Source organism: Siphateles boraxobius, unplaced genomic scaffold (assembly GCF_051911475.1).
Source record: "Siphateles boraxobius isolate OS27281-9 unplaced genomic scaffold, OSU_SipBor_1 7, whole genome shotgun sequence".
Taxonomy (NCBI): Eukaryota; Metazoa; Chordata; class Actinopteri; order Cypriniformes; family Leuciscidae; genus Siphateles; species Siphateles boraxobius.
In genome coordinates, this window is record NW_027509197.1 from 11,957,174 (window position 1) to 11,980,712 (window position 23,539).

General features: G+C 37.4%; 1 protein-coding gene across 7 annotated transcripts in view; it reads left to right on the plus strand.

The window, feature by feature from the left end:
• pard3bb (par-3 family cell polarity regulator beta b) overlaps positions 1-23,539 on the plus strand; it is a 343,528-nt gene that overhangs the window by 237,214 nt on the left and 82,775 nt on the right. For all 7 annotated transcript variants that reach the window (XM_077216357.1, XM_077216355.1, XM_077216356.1 and 4 more), the window contains one exon: positions 20,020-20,136. In XM_077216357.1, the coding sequence (XP_077072472.1) occupies positions 20,020-20,136 (117 nt within the window). The remainder of the gene's footprint in view (positions 1-20,019; positions 20,137-23,539) is intronic.

Sequence of the window (23,539 nt, forward strand, 5' to 3'; positions counted from 1 at the left end):
AATAAAAAAACGTTCAATTACAATACGATCAATAACATGCATTTAGAAAATAGATAGGGTGACATTAAAAGACATTACAAAGCAAACAAGTGTCGTCTCATGGACGTACATCAGAGACACACTTTGAATAAGTGGAATGTGGTTTGTGTATTGTTGCTGCCAAAAAGCCCTTTGGTCTGATTGGCGTGTTAATATTCAGATGACTGGAATGGTGACTGATTAAGACACCATGCTGTACTAACAATCAAAAAAACGACAGGAATTAATGAATGGTGGCATGCTGCGTGTGAGTGTATGTAATCCAGGTCAAGTCCCAGACTCTCCAGTCTTTTTGTTGTTGTTTTTTTTTTCTTCTTTTTTTTTCTTGCTCAGTGACCTGGGGGGCTTTATGGCTTTGTGAACACAAGTGGCCCACATTATTGTATTCGCTGTCAAAAACAGGCGTGGAATCTGCTATTGAAGTGTAAAATTACTGGAAATTACAGAATCTGCCATACTGCCTTTGTTGCAGATATTTCAAAAGCATAATAAAACCTTAACAGACATCCTAATTCATACTTTTTTTTCTGTTGTGTTGCATTAGAGCATTGTCAGAGAACTGGCTTTAATGAAGGCTTCTCATATAGAGTAATTGATTGTGATTTAATTATAGAGCTATTGATGGAGATGATTGGAGGAGTATGAAGAGAGCAGAATGAGGCTTTTTGTGGTCTAACTAACACATACACATGACATCAGTCAAAAGTGGCCCCTGGCATCTGTAACCTCCCCTCTGGGGCCCCAGTGCCAAATGCACAGATACCCCACGGCTATGTTTGTGAGGATGACAACAGATTTTCTCCTTTTTTTCTGACTCTTTTTCTTTTCTATTGACGAGCACATGTGTGGAACATTTCTATAGAGTGAGTTGTGTCCACCTGTCCCTCATCTGATCATTGTCCCATCTTTCTCTTTCATGCACTCATTATCTGATCTCTTTCTTTCTCTGCCCTTTCATTATTTGTTCCTTTCTTGTTCTTTATCTTCATTTAGGTATTTTTATGTTTTTGTTTTAGAATTTTGCCTTTTATTGGACTGATATAGTAAAAGAGGATATCATTGGGAAAATAAGGATGTTATAATAATTATCTGATTCAAACCTTTATTACCCACATGTGGACCAGGGCTCACAATGTAGAAACAAAGTTTTGGGATTGGCAATCACATTTAAATATGATCGGAATACCCTCTCATATATCATCTCATCATACAGTACTCATTCTTGAATTTATAGTGATGGACATATTACTAACCAGAGAGTTTTGGCAAATCGTGAGTATAAACAGAACACAAAGCGCAACATTTTCCAAGACATGTTAAACGCAAAAAGGTACGAGAGTCTGTGCTGTATCGTGAAAAAGTCACGGCTGAAGGGTGTTGTTTGGCACGAAGCGAAGCGCACAAGATAGCCGACATTTAAACTGATTTTTTTTAACGAATATAGGACTGACCTGAAGGAAAATGCTGTATATACTGTAAATTCAGGTACACTCACTTACTCGATCTCTCACAATACTCCACTAAGCTTCAATGAACAATATCAATAAGAATATATTTTTACGTTGCTAGAAGTGTTGTGTAGTGATACATATAACCGTTGAGTGAAGCGGTCATAGTCGTGTTTTATCGTGAATAAAATACAGCTATTGACCAATCAGAATCAAGGCCTGAAACTAACCGTTTTATAAGACATGTTAAAGAGATAGTCCGACTTAAAAAAAATTAAATGTTGTCATCATTTACTCACCCTCATGTCATTCCAAACTTGCATCTAAACCTTTCTGCTGAACACAAATGATGTTTTGAAGAATGTTGATAACCAAATAGCTTGACTTTCATTGTATTTTTTTTTTTTGTCTATACAATGGAAGTCAATGGAAACCAAAACATTCTTCAAATTGTTTTATGTTTCACAGAAGAAAGAAGGTTATACAGGTTTTTGAACAATATGAAAATAATGACATTTTTCATTTTTGGGTGGACTATCCATTTAATGCCCAGGATTGGTGTTTCAAAGCTGGAGTTACATCCATATTTAGCTTCAGTATGTGACTTGTGCCTCAGCTCCCAAATTTTTTTCATTCTGTACTTCTCTATTTCATCCACTTCTTCACTCTTTCATGCTGCATTTGTTTTTCCATCACCCCATGTCGTCTCGTGTCTCACAGTGTCTTTGCTCTTTGATGAAGATCCTGGCATGGTGGCAGTAGTGATAGCAGAAATGTCACGCTGTTTTCCCTGCTTCTCCGCCTGTGTGTTGGCTGAACAGATGGTCTAGCAGTCTTGGATCCCACCTCTCCTCCCTCTGCCCTTTCAACCCCCGCCATCCGCACACTCGTACCCTGTACCAGGGGTGCCATTAACCCAGAACCTGCCCTGCTCCCCTTACTTTTAAACACTGTTATCCTGCTGGCCTGGAGAGCATGGACACCAGGAGGCCTTTTCTTTGGCCATTTTTATGCTAGGCACTGAAAGAGAGAATTTTCTTATATATATATATATATATATATATATATATATATATATATATATATATATATATTCTCACCTACACTGGCTGTCAGACATGCTTGACTTCTTCTAAAATCTAACTTTAACTTTTTGTCTCTTATATAGGACCTTTGCAAAATAGACCATTATCAATTTATTTTCATCACCTAGTTTCCTCTGTCATTTTAACACAGAAACCTATTTACCTGTAATATTTTGAGAAGAATGCGCATCCTTATTATTTTTTGGTGCTTTAGGTTTTATTCTTTCTTTTTCCTTTTTTAACATCATATCTCATTCTCCACTGGAAATGAGATTTTGAAAAAGTTTGGAATGTAATGACGATTGTTTTTCAAGGCTAATTTCACAGGTAGCATTTTATGTATCATACACTGTTTTCTACTTAACTCTTTTACCGCCAGCATTTTTTTTTTTAACCCCTTGAGCCGCAGGGATCCCTGGTGATCCCGAATTTTACATTCAAAAAAATTGTGCATTGTTTTTGAGCTGCTTTATCTCTCTATTAGTAATTGCTAGAGCAATTCTGAGTTTTTCACAGTAAACTGTCAAGTGTTAGCTTTTAAATGATACCTTGGTTTTGTGTATAGTCAGAAGGACTCCTTAGCAACAACCATTTTATTATGGGTATGTCATTTTGCACTCGATTGCCAAAAAGGGGGGCGACTGGTAAGGGGTTAAGTTACCAGCCACTGCAAGCGTTTTTGATAATTTTCACAAACATTTCATGGCCCCCAGAATATTTTGTTGTATGAATAACTTTAGATGCAATATATTAAGAGAAAGAACACATTAAAAAAACTATATATATATATATATATATATATATATATATATATATATATATATATATATATTCGTTTTTTATCTCAATTAATTAATTAATTTTAAAGGGGTGGTAAAACACGATTTCACTTTTCTAACTTTAGCTAGTGTGTAATCTTGCTGTTTGAGCATAAACAACATCTGCAAAGTTACAGCGCTCAAAATTCAAAGCAAAGGGTGATATTTGCTTTTAAAGAAATCAATTTCTAAGGACTACAGCAAACGGCCAGTAGGGACTACACAACATTCCTCCAGGGTTGCTGGCGTCAGTAACCCCAATATTTACATAAACCCAAGAATACTAAATAAGGGTGAGGCCATTTTTCCTTTGGAGAAGAGTTGTTATGGTATAACGTTAGTAGGCTGTTGTTGCCGCAATGCCGTCGAAACGCAGTTATTTTTAACCGGATTGCATGTTCATACTGCTCGATCATCTTCACTAACATTCTCTGGGTCCGATTGACGCCATTGTTTGCAATACACCAAAGCACAAGCACAAACTATGTACGGGGCGTGACTTTTCCGAAAAACGTGCACTAGGCGGTTAGCGAATCACAACACACTGGGCCAGCTAACCAATCTGAGCCCATTGCTTATTTTTTTGAGGGACTGGCTTCATAGAACCCGGAAACCATCAGACCGTTTTTACAAGGAGGGACAGAGCAGTGTAGAATAAAGGTACAATATTGAAAAAATAATGCAATTTTTTTTTAAACGAAGCATGAACACGTTACAGTGCACCCCACAAAAACAATCAAGCCTCGAAAAAATGTGTTTTACCACCTCTTTAATAAAAATTCATAAAAAACATCATAAAAAAGCAACATTTGAAGAAAGCTGAGAAAGATGCATTTTTGTCAAAGACTACATCCAGATCATATTCAGAACGATGATCAAAACACAGATGGAGTAGATCGAGTCTATCAACACCCCCCAAAGAGGCACAGTCCTGTATTTCGTTCTGGGTCGACATTTCATTCAGTAACATCAGGCAGTTTTGATTTATATGCTGTTTAATGTTGATGTTTGTGATATTTTACATATGTATCTGATTACATATGCTATCACTTGTTTCTGCTTCTTCTTTATGGGGTTAGAATTCGGTCACAATTCTGAGCACGCAAGATCACATTTTGAGTGCGCAAAAGGGCATTTCGCACACGCGTGAACTGAGTTTTGATGAGAAATGTTCGTCTCGCAGATTAGAAAACATTTCGAGCGAACGAAAATTAATTTTGCATTAAAAATAAGCTTAAAAATAAGCTAAAAAATAAACTGTGTTCGTCGAGTGGTAGACGTTTGAACTTAAATCAAGCCATTAAACAAATTAAACATAAATATCTTCCACCATGTTTTTTTCCTCTTCCACAGTCGGTGATGCAGGGAGTGACAAGCTAGCCAATCAGAATTTAGCAGCTGGGTTGTGTTGAGCAAGCGAGCTGTCTGCGCTTAGAGAGCGTATACGGCTGGTATGAAAGGAGCAAGAGAGTGAAACTTTGCACATGCGAAAGAGAACGTCGGTGCACATCCAAATACTTATTTTAAATGCAAAATTGATTTTCGGCCGTTCGAAATATTTTCTTATTTGCGAGATGAACATTTCTCCGCAAAACTCAGTTCACGCGCGTGCGAAATGCCCCTTTGCACGCTCAAAATGCGATCTTGCACGCGCAGAATTGTGACAGGAATCTAATCCCATACTTCTTCACATGTCTTTTGATACGGAGATTCACTACTCTTTCAGAAGATGTGTCATTGCGCACCTAACGCATAACAATGAAAACACAGAAAGCCAGTAGACTTGAATTTTCATATTTTAACATTGAAAGTCTGGATCTGCAACAATGTTAAACCAATAAAAACGATACATAAACAGTATTTGAAGAGTAGAAAAATATAAATGGTCAAGGCATAGTAAAAGGTTTCAAAGACCGTTTAATGTGACCTTCACATAATAAATATGAAGTTGTTGTTCTTTCAGTGAATACTCGCCAGAATAAGAATGACCCCTCCAATAAATTATACCACCCGACTCCAGGTGGTATAGTAACTAACAATGTCAGGTCACAAGTTAAGGTTTGTCAGTATGTCTTTTGGTTGTGCGAACGCTTTTAATTATTTACCTCCTGTCCCAACAATCAATTGGTTGCAGTTGTAGTGATTGGAAATTATCGTCATTGCTTTTGTTCATGAATCATACTGTTGAGTTAGGTTTTGCTGTATTATATAGAAAAGAAACTAGAAAACTGCATTCATCAAACTGGCTTATGGTGTCTTTAAAGACGTTATCTATCAATGAGAAATGCATTTCTCACTGAGAATGTTATGTGTGTTAATAGAAGACTTTTTGTTTACCTATCTCTCAGTTTCTTCCTGTAATGGAAAGGCTATTTTGGAGGTGTGAATTTTTATATCTGTGTATGAAACAGTCTCTCAGTAGTGCAGATGGGTGCTTGTGCGTGTGTGTGTGTGTGTGTGTGTGTGTGTGTGTGTGTGTGTGTGTGTGTGTGTGTGTGTGTGTGTGTGTGTGTGTTTATGCTAATGAGATCCTTCAGAGGAACACGGCGAGCTGTGTGGCACTGTGTCTGTTCTCCTGTTGAATATTTAGTATTCACTCAGCCGCTTCCTCTAATTACCTGAGAACATGCTAATGAATTCATCAGAATCAGCTGCTAATTGGCCATTTTGAACAACCCAGACTTCTTCAGAAACATGCTTTGCTGCCAATCAGAACGCTTGGCCCATTCAATGGCTCCTTATCGTTTATGCATTGTATTGATATGTATGAAGTGTTTTTTTTTTCTTTCTTTTTTTTCAAGCCGCCTTTTGTTAAAGGCCAGGTTCTTAATAGCCTTACACCCATTTGCACTTTTCGGGCATTAACAGCTTGACGTGTCAGGAATGTTCGTTGGCTAAAGTGGATATTTTTCAGGCCAGCTAGAAGGTACTTAGCATTGCTCTGTTCTGATTGGCTCATTCAGTTTCTACAACTGGCACCTATTAAGCTGCTATGGTAACGAAGTCTCATTATTTCAGCGGTGCCCTGTTGGGAACGACAGACAGTCGGAAAGGTCAAAGTGGTGACATCACTTCAGCCAGAGCTTATCTTATTTGGGTCCTGAATCCCGCTGTAATATGACTCCACAGCCAAAGAAATGAACAGGAAAACAAAAGGAGGAGAGAAATGAATAGAAATGAGTGTGTCCTTCTTAAAAAAAATAGCTTGCTATCTCATTGGTTTCATAGTTTCCTTTTGCGTGTGTGTGTGTGTGTGTGTGTGTGTGCGTGTGTGTGTGTGTGTGTGTGTGTGTGTGTGTGTGTGTGTGTGTGTGTGTGTGTGTGTGTGTGTGTGTGTGAGTGTGTGTGTGTGTGTGTGTGTGTGTGTGTGTGTGTGTGTGCGTGTGCGCGTGTATGTGGAAGTGTTCCTGAAAGTGTGAGTGTGTAGGTTTGTGTGTGTGTGTGTGTGTGTGTGTGTGTGTGTGTGTGTGTGTGTGTGTGTGTGTGTGTGTGTGTGTGTGTGTGTGTGTGTGTGTGTGTGTGCGCGTGTGCGTGTGTGTGTGTGTGCGTGTGTGTGTGTGCGTGTGCGCGTGTATGTGGAAGTGTTCCTGAAAGTGTGAGTGTGTAGGTTTGTGTGTGTCTCGGTGGAATAGCGCATAATGAATATGGAAAGGCAGGAGGGAGAGATAATTTAAGTGGAGATGGCTTTGCTCTGGTCTGCGGGTGTCCTTAAAACAGCTCCTGTTCACCATCACTCGCAAGAATTGAAAACAATCAATGCTTAAAGTGATGGTTTAACCAAAAAATGAAAATTATCATTATTTACCTTCTCGTTCCAAACCTGTATGACTTTGTTACAATTTGATAACAATAAAAGCATACTCCAAAAATTGAGAAAAGCCAATGCCAAGACTGTCACAGTGTTGTTATTAGGGATGCACCAATACCAGTTTTTCCTGAATGAGTCCGATACCGATACGTTAATTTTTGGTACTCGCCGATACTGATTTCTGATACCTGTATTTTTGTTGCGTTTATAATTTTCAAAAGAACATGACTCATATTAGTTGGCTAAATTTGGTTTGCAGTTTTTTTGTTTGTTTTTTGTGCTTAATTATGTCTGTTAAAATGTAATGTACAAGCTTCTGTTACTTTCACTGATTCTACTGCTCTGTTGTATTTTATCTTTCTTTTATTTAATAGTGCGGTGCATATTTAGAGCTGCTCCAGTAGGGCTCAACGATTTTTCTACTGGCCCAGTTGGATCCTATTGAAATATCAATTCTCAAATTCTCTATTCCAGTCATGTAAATTATTTGAGTAAATGTAATTAGTTGCTGTACTTAAGTATCTTTTTGGCTAGTTTCTAGTTTGGCTGAGTATTAGCAACTGTTACTCTATACTCGACTATGTATTTGAATAAGTACTCTTTACTGCAATACATGTGTGATCTGTAATGCAATTACTTGTTACATTTTGCATGGCACCTAACTTTTTCTGCAGCAGTTTATTTTTGCTATAAAAGAAGTAGTATCAGCATCTACAGGGCATTGAAGGTATCTTCACAAATCTCAACAAACCTCACAAATCAACTGTTTCTTGTTTTTCACTGGCATGTCTCTTAAGCCCCTTTCACACAGAGATTCCGGAAAATACACGGATAAAGTGACCTGGGATTTGACCCGGGTTAATTTGACTTTGGTTCATTCACACTGCCAGTGATTTTCCGGAATCAGAGAGTGCGTTCACACACAACCTGTAAAAATCCCGTAAAGACACGTGACGTGCGATTTCTCTCTCTCTGATTCGATCATAAACTAGCGCATTACGAATCATTTCACGCTGGCGAACGATCCTGGCTTCAGCGCCATCATTACGACATGGCATTGATTATGGCTTTTGTTCACACAGCGCGCGTTCCGGGACTGATCCCGGCAATGTTACTAGGTCCCCAACCCTGCATCGATCCCGGCATCAATCCCGGCATCAATCTCGGGTCGTGCTTGGCAATTTCCCGGGATCAACGCGCTGTGTGAAAGGGGCTTTAGGTGTTGAGGTCCATCCACATAGGTGTGGTATGAGCAAAATACTTACAATCAGACTTCAACTCCCTTAGTATTGAAATTGGTGTCTTGTAACTTGAGTTACTTTTGTTGTACTAAGGTATCTGTACTTTTACTCAGGTATGGTTTTCAGGAACTCTTTACACCTCTACTCTATTTCAATTTCGATACTACAGCAAAACTACTAACCTAACATTATTAAAGATAAGTAAAATTAGAACAAGTAATCAAATGGGCTGGCATCTTGATGCATCGATTTTGAATATGTGGATGAGATTTTAGATGGTGAAAGGCAAGAATATTGGTAAATAACAACCTAAACTTCTGTCTTTTATTCACAAAAAAATATTGTTTTATTTCAGAAGAATTGGAAAATAGTACATGAGTCGTATAGACTTGTTTGGGTGCTTGACAGACCCTGATCACTGTATGTTTTTGCTGTATGGAAAAGAACCGCGTAAAAATTCCACTAAACGTCTCCTTTTGTTTTCCATGTACTGTATTAAATCAAATGTGTTTGCATCAACACAAAGGTGTGTAAATAATGACTTTTGGGTGATTTTTGGGTGAACCGTTCGGTTAACTGTTAGTCCTCGCTTAAATAAAAAATTTTTTCGAAGTTACACACAAAACAAAGATTATTGGAGTATATTTTACAAGAAAATACTGTTTCATTATTTCTACTTCAAAATTGTGTTTAATTCAATGTGTTACTTGATGTTTCTTTGTAATTGTTTGTGAAATATACTAGCAATTTCTGAGTGAAAATTGTTTCTATGCACCATTTTTTTCTTATTTTCATTGCCTACCCTTACGCTGTACCCCGTTAGCAGTGCTTCCTTGGCCATAGATCACTCTGAAACATTTCCAACAGTGATTATCCCTTTCACTGTAGTTCTGGGCTTAATCAGTGTCTGGGAAAGTGGCCTTTAGAGTTTTACCCTGCAGCATTTTGAGCTTTTTCATGTTTTTCTTGCTGTCTTTGTCTTTCCTTTTTGGATTGATGTGAACTGCCTCTCACCCCACATACCATCATATTCAGATCACACACAGACATGCCCCGTGGGTCCCCTTTTATCAGCACATTGAAGCATTGCGAGTGTGTGTTTGAGGTCATTGTGTTTATCTGCATGTGTGTTTATTTTCAGTTTTGTGTACTGCAGATGTTTGAATCTCAACCCCTTCCTCTTTACGCTTCATTTGAAGCGCTTTCCATTCATCTGGGTTATCTTTAAATAAACCTTGCTGTATATTTGTGGTGTCAGGGTGTGTGTTTGTGTGTGTGTGTGTGTGTGTGTGTGTTACTGTGCATAAGTGTTAAAGACGGTCAGTGAGAAACCGTTAAAGCACCTTTTTCACTCACCACATCTCTTCTGAAGAAAAGATTAAATCCCAGACTTTTCTTTTCCCGCAGCCCTCAGGGAAACGTTATCCAGAGAGGATACAGATTTGCCTACAGCGATTTGAGAGCGAGCGAGAGAGAGTCCAAGCAAAGTGAACCAGAAGCGGAGTGAATTAACAGGCAAACGTGTGAGAAAGACGCTGTATTTTTTACTCTACAAGCAGGTAGTTTAATTAGACATGGAGGAAATGAATGTTTGGCACATGGAGAGAGAGAGAGACGTGATGTATTTCTTGGTAATGATCAGCACAGTTTGGCTTCTCCGCAGGCCTTCACCCCCTGTAGAGTTTACTGCCGCGTGATGAATTTAACACTGTGGAACAATCAGCTGCTCTTGACTTCTTTGTTAGGCAATTTTACACTCAATTTTGATAAACTATCAGTGTACTAAATCACTTTAACGATGCTCCAATTGGCGTAGATTGTTAGGATAATATTTAGCGGCATGGTTTAATAAAAACATCTCTGTCTGCCATTTCCAGGGCTGTTCCAGAGCCCTGAAACATTTACTACCTATATATTCCCAGAATGCACTGGGTCTTTAATTAAAATTCCATTTCCTTTCATATTTCAGTTAAGATTAAAATTATTTATTTAGAATTTTTTTAATTATTTCATTCATGTTCTGTAATGTTTGATGTTCTTATATTTGCGCTCATTATGATCAAAGACGTTTTAAACTGATTGTAATAGGATTTTTTTTTTCAGTTTTTTAGCTCCAAATCAGCATATTAGAATGATTTCTGAAGGATCACGTGACATTAAAGACTGGAGTAATGATGCTGAAAATTCAGCTTAGCTATAGCATATTCGAACAGAAAACCGTAATTGTAATACTATTTCTCAGTAGTAAAATTCTCAAAAGTTTTCTGATCAAATAAATCCAGCCTTGGTGAGCATAAAAGACTTCTTTCAAAGACATTAAAAAAAGTCTCACTGTCAGTAGTGTATTTACATCACATTTCACTATATATAAATGCAGAACGAGTGCATATATCATAATGGTGCTGTACTTTTTAGCGAGAGTGGATGGAGCAATTATTTGCAGTTGTTTTGTTGGATTTGAATTGTTTCAAATATGCTGACATATTTGTTCTTCATTTATGTAATGGGCACTTCCACAAACTGCATTCATTAAAATTTGAAGATTTAAAAAAAAAACTGAAATAAAAGAAGAAATTTGCATTTTTTTTCCCCTCTGTGACTTCATAATCGTTAGTAGTAATTTGGCATGCCACATCTGTCTTTCTCTTGTGCTGTGACCACTCCCCCTCTAAGAACTGTGGCTGGTTAACTGACAGGCTGTGTTTGAAGCATCTCTGAACAGCTGAAGATAGTGGCAGGGTCTCTTATGACAGCCTAATTATTGCCTTTATTTATCCATGTGCTGGTTTGGGCTCAGCTGGGCTCCTCATTTGATAGCAGCCGCTGTGCCCTTTAGCTTAGAGTCAGAGATCCTGTTAAAAGACATGTCTGTCTCTGATGCATCCACTTATACAGTAGTTGAAGAAAATCATCATGAAGTCTTCAGGTCGTTCATATTCTCCGAATGACAAGCTCTGTTCTGATTGCCTGGCTTTATGTAAGGTGTCCCCTTTCTAACCTTAGAAATAATGGGAATTCATTTGGGGAATGTGAATTGAAGAATCAAGGTGGAAGTAAATTGATGTTAGTAGTATTTTTGATTGTGAATGTTAACTGTACAGTAGGCTATAGGTTTGTGTAGACACTTTGTCCTGGTTTCACAGACAGGGCTTATATTAAGCCAGGATTAGGCATTAGGACGATTAGGACATTTAAGTAGCATATAAACGTGCCTTAAAAAAAAAAAACATTACTGGTTTGCATCTTAAGAATTTTGCTATATGTCAAATTTCAGTCAAAACTCAAACATGCATTTTAGTCTGGAACTAAGCTTAAGTCTTGTCTGTGAAACCGGGGTTTGTGTTTTTGAAAAATAGCTAGAAAGCTTGCCCGAATTTCCTGCTTGTTTATACGATTTGAGGATAGCCGCACTAGAATTTCCCACAATTCATTGTGGCAGCACAAGAATTATAATAAATTATAATATAATGATACTGTTCAAAAAGTTTGGGGTCAGTACAATTTTTTACATATTTTAGAGAGAAGTCTCGTATGCTCATATTTAATAAAAAATAAAACATTGTGAAGCAACACTTTAATACAATTTCAAACAAAAGGTATGTATTTGAATATGTTGTTAAATGTAAATTATTACAGAGATGGCAAAGTTGAATGTTCCAGTCTTCAGTGTCACATGATCCTTCAGAAATCATTCTAATATGCTGATTTGGTGCACACAAGCAAAAAATGCAGGATTATTTGCTAAATAGAAAGTTAAAAATAACTTTTATTTGAAATATAAATATTTTATAACATTATGAATGTCTTTCCTGTCACTTTTGATCAATTTAATGCATCATTGCTGAATAAAAGTATAGTAATTTCTTTCAAAAAACAAAAACTTACTGACCCCAAAATTTAGTGTAAACACCTAATGCATATCCTCTATAATTAATAGCACGAATGCTAAAAAGCTTTGTCTTTGTCACATGTCACATTGGAATTATAAGAATTATAAGTCGGAGCAGAACAGGCTGCGATGTGGACCAGGTTTAAGGCGGATAGTCAAAAGTCTGGGTAAGTCTGTAGTATTAAAAATGAATAGCTAAGAATGTCACTGTATGCAAACATCTTTACTGCATAATATAAATGTCTGGATATCAAACAAATTGTCTTTGATTTTGTTCATCCGTGATATAATTTCATGGCCTCATCCAACAATTGTCAAATTTTGGAGTGACCATGGTCAATGATCTCAAGATTTTTTTATTATTTTTATTATTGCCATGAATTATTCACATGCGTTGTATTGATTAATGTTGTGTCAGAATGCATTAGCAGCAAGTTACGTGTTAATGTGAGTGAGTTTTACCATTTAGGTCTCATAGGGCCTGATCTTAATGAGGCAGCAGAATGGATGTGCAGGAAGCGCATGCCAGAGCACTAACATTAAATAGCTGCAGTCTAATAAGATAAATACAGTAATTAAGTTATGAGAGTGCTGCATCCACACACAAATACACAGCCAGAGGACATACAGGAAGGGTGCGTGATAGAGAGAGAGAAACAGTGGGATGGCTTGTCCTTTCTCATCTGTTCATTCAGATTTAGCATAATGCATTCCTGTATTTACAAGGCTTCTTTACTGGAATACACTCTTATACCTCAGGCATGTAATACAGTTGGTTTATTCCTGTTTTGACTGAATAAATTGCAGTATAAACTGTCAACTTTAAAGCATGGATTTGATATCAGAGTGGAGATGTTGTTTTGAAACGGCAAACTTCTCAATTAAAATAGTTCTACTCAAGTCGAGCTATTCTTTTAAAATGTGCTTACATTACATGCTAACAGTTTTTTTTTTAAACGAATGTGTATCCAAAGATATAGTAATGCTAATTTAATCAGAACCAAGAGTTATTGAGAAAATGAAAGGTTTTGTATGAACAACCAATCTCAACTAGGATGACGGTATTAAACTTGAACAGGTACTTTTACGTTAAAATGTATAAAGCTAGAAATCCCTAATTTGTAAAGTGAACAAAATAATGAACTGCAGCATTCACTAAATAAATAATAGACAAGTCATGAAAAGTATCACGCGGACTCAAATTGGTGAATCTTTTTTTTTAAATGTTCTCTTGAATCAATCTGACTTTTAAAATCAGTTCACTAGAATTAATCTGACTATTTGATTCGGTTCACTAAAACAAATGTGCCATTTTATATCAGTTTAATGGAATGAATATGACTGTTGGAATCTGTTCACTAGAGTAATTCTGACTATTTAAATTGGTTCACTACAACGAATTGGCTATTTTAAAAAGGTTTTAAAGGGGTCATGGTAGTGTTGTCAAAAGTACATCGGTACCAGGACGATACTGAAATTTTACAAATGTGACGCTTTAAGCGCTGCTGAGCGGAACCGTAAACACATCTGATTGGCCATTGTACTCACGCGCTCATCAAATATGTCTGTGATTAGCTACAATGATCTTGTCATCTCACTAACACTTCAGTGGGCGGGGCCAAAGTTGCAATGATGAAGTTCTAGGCATTGCTCATCTTCTGCAGAGGCGGTCTTTCACCTACATGACGTCATGGCACATTCTACAATGAGAACTAATAAGTTTTCGGTTCTGAAACTTCAGGGTTCCTACGGGTGCTTGAAATCCTTGAAAATGCTTGCATTTATATGTTGTATCTTCAAGATTTGAAAAGTGCTTAAATTTTGGATAAAATGCTTGAAATTGTAACTGTATTTCTCTCGCAACAAATACCTATCTGACTGAATAGTTTGTTTAATAAAAAGAAATAAAATGTAGCCCTTCCGATACAAAGCGATATGCGCTACGCTGGCCAGAGCAAAAGTATGCAGAGTTTTCATTTTGATTTCCGCGCTTGTTTGGATGCCCCGTTTCTATTGGCTGTGCAGGTAATCGTCACAGAGCGCAGCGCCAAAAGTTGGACTATTTTTAAGTTTGACCGCACCGTGCGCTCGAGCTCGCCAATGCTGCGCTCCGCTTTGGTCGACTTTGGTCGACTTTGAGCGCTTTGGCGCGGTGCAAGCCTTCGAAATAAATGGGTTTCATAGCGCAGCGCTTTCTGCGTCCTGTCTGAAAGGGCCATTAGTGACTGAAAGTACTTGGATAATGAAATGTTAGGGTTAGGATGTCCATTATGGCACGTTCATTTGTGGAATATGCAGTGTACATACTAGCCAAAGTTACAGCACAGTAACTGTAACATTAACTACCCGCAAATTAAAACCTGCAAATGTGAGCCCAGTGCATAACAACAATCGTTGATTGCTGAACAGAAATCGTGTCAGATGGAGTGTCATACAAATAGCTTACTGTAAGGTATATTTACACTGGTATTATTCCAGCAGATAAATGTACATGTCTTGGCAATTAAATGTATATATATATATTTTTTTTATTATTTATTATTTTTATATATATATATATATATATATAGGCTATTTATCAGGCAGTGCACTGTCAGAGTTTTCTGGGTTAAAATTGAATTATAGGTCGTTGTTGCACTATCTCAGATTTTGTTCAAACCTTGTCTATATCAAGAATGTGTCCCAAAACCAAGGCCTGTAAAATATTTCTGTTCAAATCCGGTCTTCATATTTTCAGCCCTTGAAATTACTTCAGTTTTACAGCCTGAAAATCATATTATCTGGGAAGCAATATTTGGACATTAATATAATGAAAAGTATTATTCATAGGCATTATCTACTTAGGCAGTGATACATTTTGAAAAATAAAACCTGTGTTTTGCTTAAATGTCTGATCCTTCTGCTAATACGAAACCCAATTTTGCCTGTTTATAGCATTATCTCTTTTAATGTGATTAAAACACTAAATAATAATTTTGACTATGTATTGGTATGTAATTTATGGTGGTCTAAGCTGCTGGAAAAAGCTTTAAATGGACCTTGAAAGTGCTTGAAAAGTGCTTGAATTTGACCTTGGAAAAGGTGTATGAACCCTGAAACTTACAGGATACTGTTATAGTATGATGACCTCTTATATGTCAAAAGCTTAAGGAAAATTTGATTTATCAGTTCAAAATGAATCTCACTTTTTGAATCGTTTCACTAGAATGAATCTGACTATTTGAATTGTTTCATTAAATTAAATCTACTATTTAAATCAGTTTTAATTGAATAAATGTAACTTTTTGAATCTTTTTGATACAATATATCTGACTTTTCTGTTTCCAACACAACACATGAGAAAGAAAGTAGTATAGAAGGCTCTTTACAATGCTAAACATGAAGTTTGCATTGTGATGTAACTCATGCGTTATATTTTAATTCTATTTTTATTTAAGGCGTTGTTGTGTGTGTGTGTGTGTGTGTGTGTGTGTGTGTGTGTGTGTGTGTGTGTGTGTGTGTGTGTGTGTGTGCGTGCGTGCGTGCGTGCGTGCGTGCGTGCGTGCGTGCGCGCGTGTGTGTGTGCGCGTGTGTAATCGCGCATCTGTATGAAAATGAGTGCTGTAAGAAGAAGTATAAGGGACGAGTGTGTGTAAATGTATGTCTGAATAGACAATGAAAAATCTAGTCTGCACTTAGGCTGCATTAGTCAGCACTGATTACACTGAAGAACTATATGTGTCTGTCTGAGGCTGTCTCCGGTTGTCTCACATGTCTGGGGTCACTAAGAGTTGCGTGTCTTGCTCTTCACTGAGAGATGTGCGTGTGTGTTAGTTTGTGTAAGTGTGGCCTGGTGAACCCTACATTATGGGGACAAAATGTCCATGCGCCATGTTACGCCAATATTCAAAATCCTTGTTCTTGTGGGGACATTTTTTTGGTCACCATGAGGAAAAAAAGCTTATAAGTGACATTGTTTTTTGGAAAATGTAAAATTGCAGAAAGTTTTCTGTGATGGGTAGGGTTGGTGTAAGGGGATATAATCATCGTGTGTGTGTGTGTGTGTGTGTGTGTGTGTGTGTGTGTGTGTGTGTGTGTGTGTGTGTGTGTGTGTGTGTGTGTGTGTGTGTGTGTGTGTGTTTGTTTATGTGTTTATATTTGGCTCTCAAAACATCATCTCCTATCTGATGTAGGGAATGTAACCAAATCAAGTTAAAGCAATATGAATGGCCAACTAAATTATCATTGGCCCTCATTTATGAAACACGAGCAGAGTGAATCTTAATATTTGTACAGTCCAATGTACAGTTTCATGGCCAATAATAAATATTTATGCCCAGTAAATATTCTCAATTCCCGAACTTTTGGTTAGGATGGCAGAAAGTTCATCGTTATTCCTCTCTTAACTTTTCCCTAGTTTTTCTGGGAAAATCGTCTTCTCCCCCTGGCAATGTCAATCAGCAACTTGGCTACATAGCGTTTGTTGTTTGGAATTTGTTTGAAAACAAGAGGAAAGGTTGGAGCGCTGACGGGCAGTGAATCATCCACCCTGCTTCAGCGCTGAGTAATCGTGTAGACAGAGTGAAAAAGGGAAATGTTCTGGACAGACCTGTTGACTTAGATGAGGCTTGGATGACTGAGCTGCAGGCTAGTGTGAATCACCTATGTATTTTGCTACTCCTTTCGTTTTATTCATTCTGTGCCCTCTGGAAATTCCCACACCATCTGAACACAGTCCTGCTGTGTTAGTGTTAAACTCTAGTTTTTGAGGGCATTGCTTTAAATGACTGAAAGGTTCTGTAGACCCAGAGATACACACACCAAAGATGATTGAAATAGGCTTTACGCATTTTAGTTTCTCCATTTGTTCTTTTCCCCTCATCAATTATTTTATTATTTTCTTTATTCATTAGTTTATTTGTTCATTCATTGTTTCCCTAATTGAGTTGCTTATTCTTTGGTTTCATGCGCTCATTGTCTTCTTTGGTTCATTACTTCATTCCTTTGTTCATTCATTCATTGACAATTCATTTGTTTGTTCGCTTATTTATGATTTATACATTTGTTCAGTCCTTCCTTCATTAGTTTGTTCTGTCATTCATTTGTTTGGTAGTTTGATTGTTATTTGGTTTCTTGATTAATTTAGTGTTTCCTTAATTGGTTTGTTATTTAGACAATTAGTTAATTAATTTGCTGGTCATTCTAATTGAACTGTTTAGTTATTTTTTTTCAGTGATTTCTCCATTTTTGTTTGTTTGTTCGTTCATTCGTTCATCCATTCTTCATACATTGGTGCCTTCCTGTCTTATTCATTCGTCTCTCATGATCAAAAGCTTGGCTGAAAAACCTGTTACATGCCTTTTGTCATCTGATGTATAGTTTATACTTCTAGAGAGTGAAAGACATTTAGTATAATTGTAGGTTATACAGGTCATGGTATACACGTGTCTTCTTGCTGTGATATCTTTACTTTTTTTATAAAGTAAACTCAAGAATACATTGAATGCATTGTATTTCAAGATGAACAACTTATTATTGGACTGAAGCTTATTATTGGACTGAACTTATGTTTATTCATACATATTTTTTTCAAAGAAAAAACATATTAAAATGTATCAAATATGATACATCAGGCTTTTAGAGGAATATTTATTTGTACATCTCATTGTATTGCATTTGCAGTGTGTACATATTTTGACCCCCACAATAAAAACGACATATCTTTGATCATAAAACGAAACATTTAAATATCATCTAGATGGTATTCTCGAGATATAGTATATAGTTTTATAGATATTCTTTTTGGCCATATAAACAAAGGCAACTGCACCAAATTGCATTTTTTTTTCTCCGTTTGGGCCTAATAGAAGTAAAATAGAAGGGTTTTTTCTTACTCAAGTATGAGCTCCATATTCTCCTATATATATGTATGTATATATACATATTCTTAGATTTCATGTGACGTCACACAGTAGTGCGGCCGCCATTTGTAGGACCGAATTGCAACATGCCGTCTATCTGCTGTGCTGTAAGCTGTGATAACAGTAAATTACAAAGAAATGTTGAGAAATTAAAGTTGACCTGGAAATTTAAATTAAAGTAAAATTAGCAAATTACAGGTTAGCTAGCTAAATTAAAACATGTAGTTTACAATTGGAACCCAGAACCAGCGTGTCAGAGGTTCTGGGTTCTAATGCGCACTCGTATAGTTTTTTTCCCCCTTATTAGAACTGATTACGTTTATCAGTGGTTGTATATCAAGCAGGGACACATTTGTGTGCATTTTGTTTTGTGATTTCACCGGTACGAATAGAGAGTCTCCGAAACGGATTAAAGCGCGCGTCCGTGTGAAGACTTTAAGGTGTGCGCGAGTCACAAGAGAACACTTTATCTGCACCACTGATGCAGAGTCAACGAGCACTTTGATCACTTAATTAAAAAAATAACATATTTCAGCGTGCTATAATCACCTCTTATTTAACAAACGAACGAAATGAATGCTCTGCAAGTTAACTGGAGATGTTTTATTTATTTGTATTGGTACATCCGTGCCGCTTTCAAAAGTGATGGGGACAATATCTACCCTAGCAAAAAGTGATGGGGACATGTCCCACCCCACATGTGGCCCCTGCTTTGAGAGCTTCGCCCGTATATATACGGTATATATATATACAGTATAAAAGCCTAAATATATATATATATGTATATATATATACAGTATAAAAGCCTAATATATATATATATATATATATATATATATATATATATATATATATATATATATATACACATACAGTATAAAAGCCTAATATATATTTATTTATTTATTTATTTATTTATTTATTTATTTATGTATATTTTAGGCTTTCCAGGGTTGAATGCTGATTTAAAAAAAAAATCTTTTATTTATTTTTAATTTTTCTCAGTAGCTCAGAGTCTGTGTTTGTTTAAGTGATATCATGGCTTGTATAATTGCCACCTGCAGTGCTTAGTAGGACTCAAGCTCATATGCTCCCCCACCATTGCTGATTGTATTTCAAAAATGTTCACATTATGATCATCGTGTGCAGATGTGTGAGATTCAAGATAATTTAGATCAGATCACATCATTGTGTTTCAGTGTGTGCCGGATGTGAGTTGCTGAAAGACACTGGTGTGATTGCCTCTGACAGTGTGTATATATGTGCTTTGACGTGTCCCGGTGTGTGTAGCTGGAGGCCACGGCCTCTGCTCGCTGTGACATTGATACACTGCGCTGAAGCTGCTCGGCTGGGCGGCAGTGGGTTTGAGACACAGGCGCACATGAGAAATGACCTTCTATGAGCAAAGAAAATGGAGACGGGTGCAGGACTCAATCACTGGTGAAGAAATGATGCATGTTAACAGAACATATCTACTGACACGCTCTGGCCCCTACAACAGTTTAGGAACTCCCCAGAGTGCACGCGCACATACACACACACACACACACACACACACACACACACACACACATACACACACACACACACACACACACACACACACACACACACACACACACACACACACACACTGTGTACTAGATATCCTGGATAAACATAATTTGCAAACAGTGATCATGCAGTGATGTCTTTCTATGCCCCTTTTCTCTCTCTCTCTCTCTCTCTCTCTCTCTCTCTTTCTCTCTCTCTCTCTCTCTCTCTATCTCTTTCTCTCTCTGTCTCTCTCAGATTTGGAAAGAAAAAAGAAGAAAAGAACAAGACAGAGACAAAAATGAATGCACAGAAGCAGACGACAGAAATTCTGAGTGAAGAAGAGTTGGAGAGGATGAAGGAAGAGAGAGAAAGGTAGGACTGATGTCATTACACCCTCACACCACATGAATCACTACTAAAAACCTTATCTTGTATCCTAACTGAGATGGAACCTCATACTGTAAGTGAATGATTTGAAACACTCTACATTCGTAGCAACTCATCCAAATAGATCTCCTCACGCAATATATATATATATATATATATATATATATATATATATATATATATATATATATATATTGCGTGAGGAGATCTATTTGGGTGATCTATTTGGATGATCTCCTCATCGGGCGATATAAAAAAAATATCGCCGTTAATCTATTCTCAAAGTTGGGTTGGGATCATAAAATAGCTTTTACGAATATCGTTATATTTTCGCGCAAATCGCGCAGCAGGGTATTTTCCTGTCAGGGACACAAGGTGTATACTTTCACATGTTACGTTGGGCGACGTTCCTCTCGTTACTTTACTTGTTGTTAAATTAGTTTATTCCAAGCGCGCTGTATCTTTTTTATGGGCATGAGCGATGCTCAATTTACAAATGAATCACTCTTTTGGGTCGATTCTGTTCAAAGACTTCATCAAACAAGTTGGCAGATCTGTCTAAATCGGTTCGCGAATCAGTTCTGTTCAGTTCCTCACGCACTGAATCGTCTGAAGCGCGTTCAATCACACTCGACACGGAGTCGTAACAGGAAGATTTAAGAACATCAAGAGCTACAGTTTAGTCTAGTGAAAGCAAATCTGCAAATGCATCATATTTTTGCCAGCGATGAAGATCTTTATTAGTTGAACATCTTCGTAAGCTGTCTGTGAAAGAATGATTCCACAGGACGATACATTCGATTTCATTTCATTCAGTTAATACATTTTACAACCAAACATATTATTACGCCACGATAGCACTACTAAAAAGTATGACATTATCCGTTGGACATATACATTAATTTATAGGCTACAAAAAAACGCTTCAGAGCGTCGGCACACTGGCAAAGGATCAACAGGTTAAATAAGCTACCATTGTGTACAGTTTATGAAATGAACACCCGCCATCCCGCTGTAATGTGTGTGTATTGCGCAGGAGCATAGTCACACGAATAGTTTACATTGATTGAAACTAATTTGTTTAAAAAGGAGGATACTATTGCCGGTAAAGGCAGGTTCACATAAAATCATTATTATATATGACATTATTTTTTAAGCTAACGAGCATCTGGTTTGGCGATGCAAAAACGGACTGTAGCTACGTCGTGCTTATTGTTTTTTTCTTCTTCCAATTAGCCTACTATGTTTAAAAAAAAACGACAAAAACATGTTACTTGTTCAATTAATAAACAGTTTGTTTGATGACAAATAGCTAAAGATGAAATTGGCCTCCCTTTCTGTCATTGTAATTGTGCGTTTTATTTATTTATTTATTTATTTATTTTACGATATTCGACTTTTGGTCCTCTATTGTCGAATGGCATTTTTGGCAGAAATTCACATCCCTACGCGAGGCGAACTATTCGCAAAGACTTACTTTTAGTCATTATTTGGGTAGAACACATATTCTGAATGCCTTCGGCAGAATTCAAATGAGCCATTTTAATCTAGATTAATTCCAAGATTCCAGTGAGATTAATCTAGATTAAAAAAATTAATCTATGCCCACCTATAATATATATATATATATATATATATATATATATATATATATATATATATATAACTTGAAAACTTGAAAGGTCTGTTGGTTTATTTGTATAGGTTGTATAGTATTTACAGTCATTACGTTCCTGTGTATATTGCGTGAATGACGGGATGTTGGGCAGATATTGTGTTTTGCGGTAGGTGGTATGCCATACGGAACCGTTGCCACTGAAACTGCATATTAACGCACCAGTGGGGCTCGACAGCCTTAGTCAAACGGGTTGGCGCGTATGGTTGGGTTGCGGAGAGATTGTGACATTGTGGTTAGGTCTCAGCAGCAACTGTTGGTTTATTTGTATAGGTTGTATAGTATTTACAGTCATTACGTTCCTGTATATATTGCGTGAATGACGGGTGGTTGGGCAGATATTGTGTTTTGTGGTAGGTGGTATGCCATACGGAACCGTTGCCACTGAAACTGCATATTAACGCACCAGTGGGGCTCGACAGCCTTAGTCAAACGGGTTGGCGCGTATGGTTGGGTTGCGGTGAGATTGTGGTTAGGTCTCAGCAGCAACTGTTGGTTTATTTGTATAGGTTGTATAGTATTTACAGTCATTACGTTCCTGTGTATATTGCGTGAATGACGGGTGGTGGGGCAGATATTGTGTTTTGTGGTAGGTCGTATGCCATACGGAACCGTTGCCACTGAAACTGCATATTAACGCACCAGTGGGGCTCGACAGCCTTAGTCAAACGGGTTGGCGCGTATGGTTGGATTGCGGAGAGATTGTGAGATTGTGGTTAGGTCTCAGCAGCAAGAGGGAAGTAGAGGTCAGTAAGCTGGGCTGAGTTGAGTGGGGGACGGAGGGGGGTGACTCTGGGACGCCAGAGTCACTGTCGAGCCCTCTTGAGGTGTCGTGGGCTAGTCGACGAAACACTGAGGACGGAAGGTGCCCACTTGAAGACCCTAGAGATGTTCTCTACTCCGCTCAATCCAGAGGGTTGTTATGGGGGGACCGCACTGTGGTTGCAGCCGTTGTGTGTGCTGACGCGCAATACACTGTATTAACACCAGACAGAAGATTCACGTCACCAGATGGAAAGAAGCGTAAATGTATGGAGAAGCATAGGTTACTGTAAAGCTACGTCTTAGTTGGTGATTATCTCGGCGAAAGCCGAGTACAAATCAGCATGAAGTTTTAACATCTACTCTCGTGTAATGGAAATCATTTATATATATATATATATGTGTGTGTGTGTGTGTGTGTGTGTGCGCGTGTGCGCGTGTGTGTGTGTGTGTGTGTGTGTGTGTGTGTGTGTGTGTGTGTGTGTGTGTGTGTGTGTGTGTGTGTGTGTATATATATATATATATATATATATATATATATATATATATCAAGCCTAGATCCCTTGAGCTACCTCACAGAAACAGTGGCAAGTAATGTCCTCTGGGAGTAAAAGAGATTCAGGAGGAGTCAAGGCTCAAAGGAGGATGACTTCTCATAAGAGACACAAGAGCACATCATCTGAAACGCATTGCACAATTGAAAAAAAATTTATCTGATTAACTTATATTCTTACCAAAAACATCAAAAACATAAAACCTAAAATTCTCGGGACACCAGCATGTGTCCAAATTTTAATCTTAACCGTTCGATTTCATCAGAAACGATCTTAAAACAGGGCTTTACTAGTAAAATGCCGAACTTACCCTTTAATAATAATCACAATTAACAATTTGTTGAATAATATGGTTCATTACCTTAACTGAAGACTGTTTGCAGTTGCCAAGAAATAT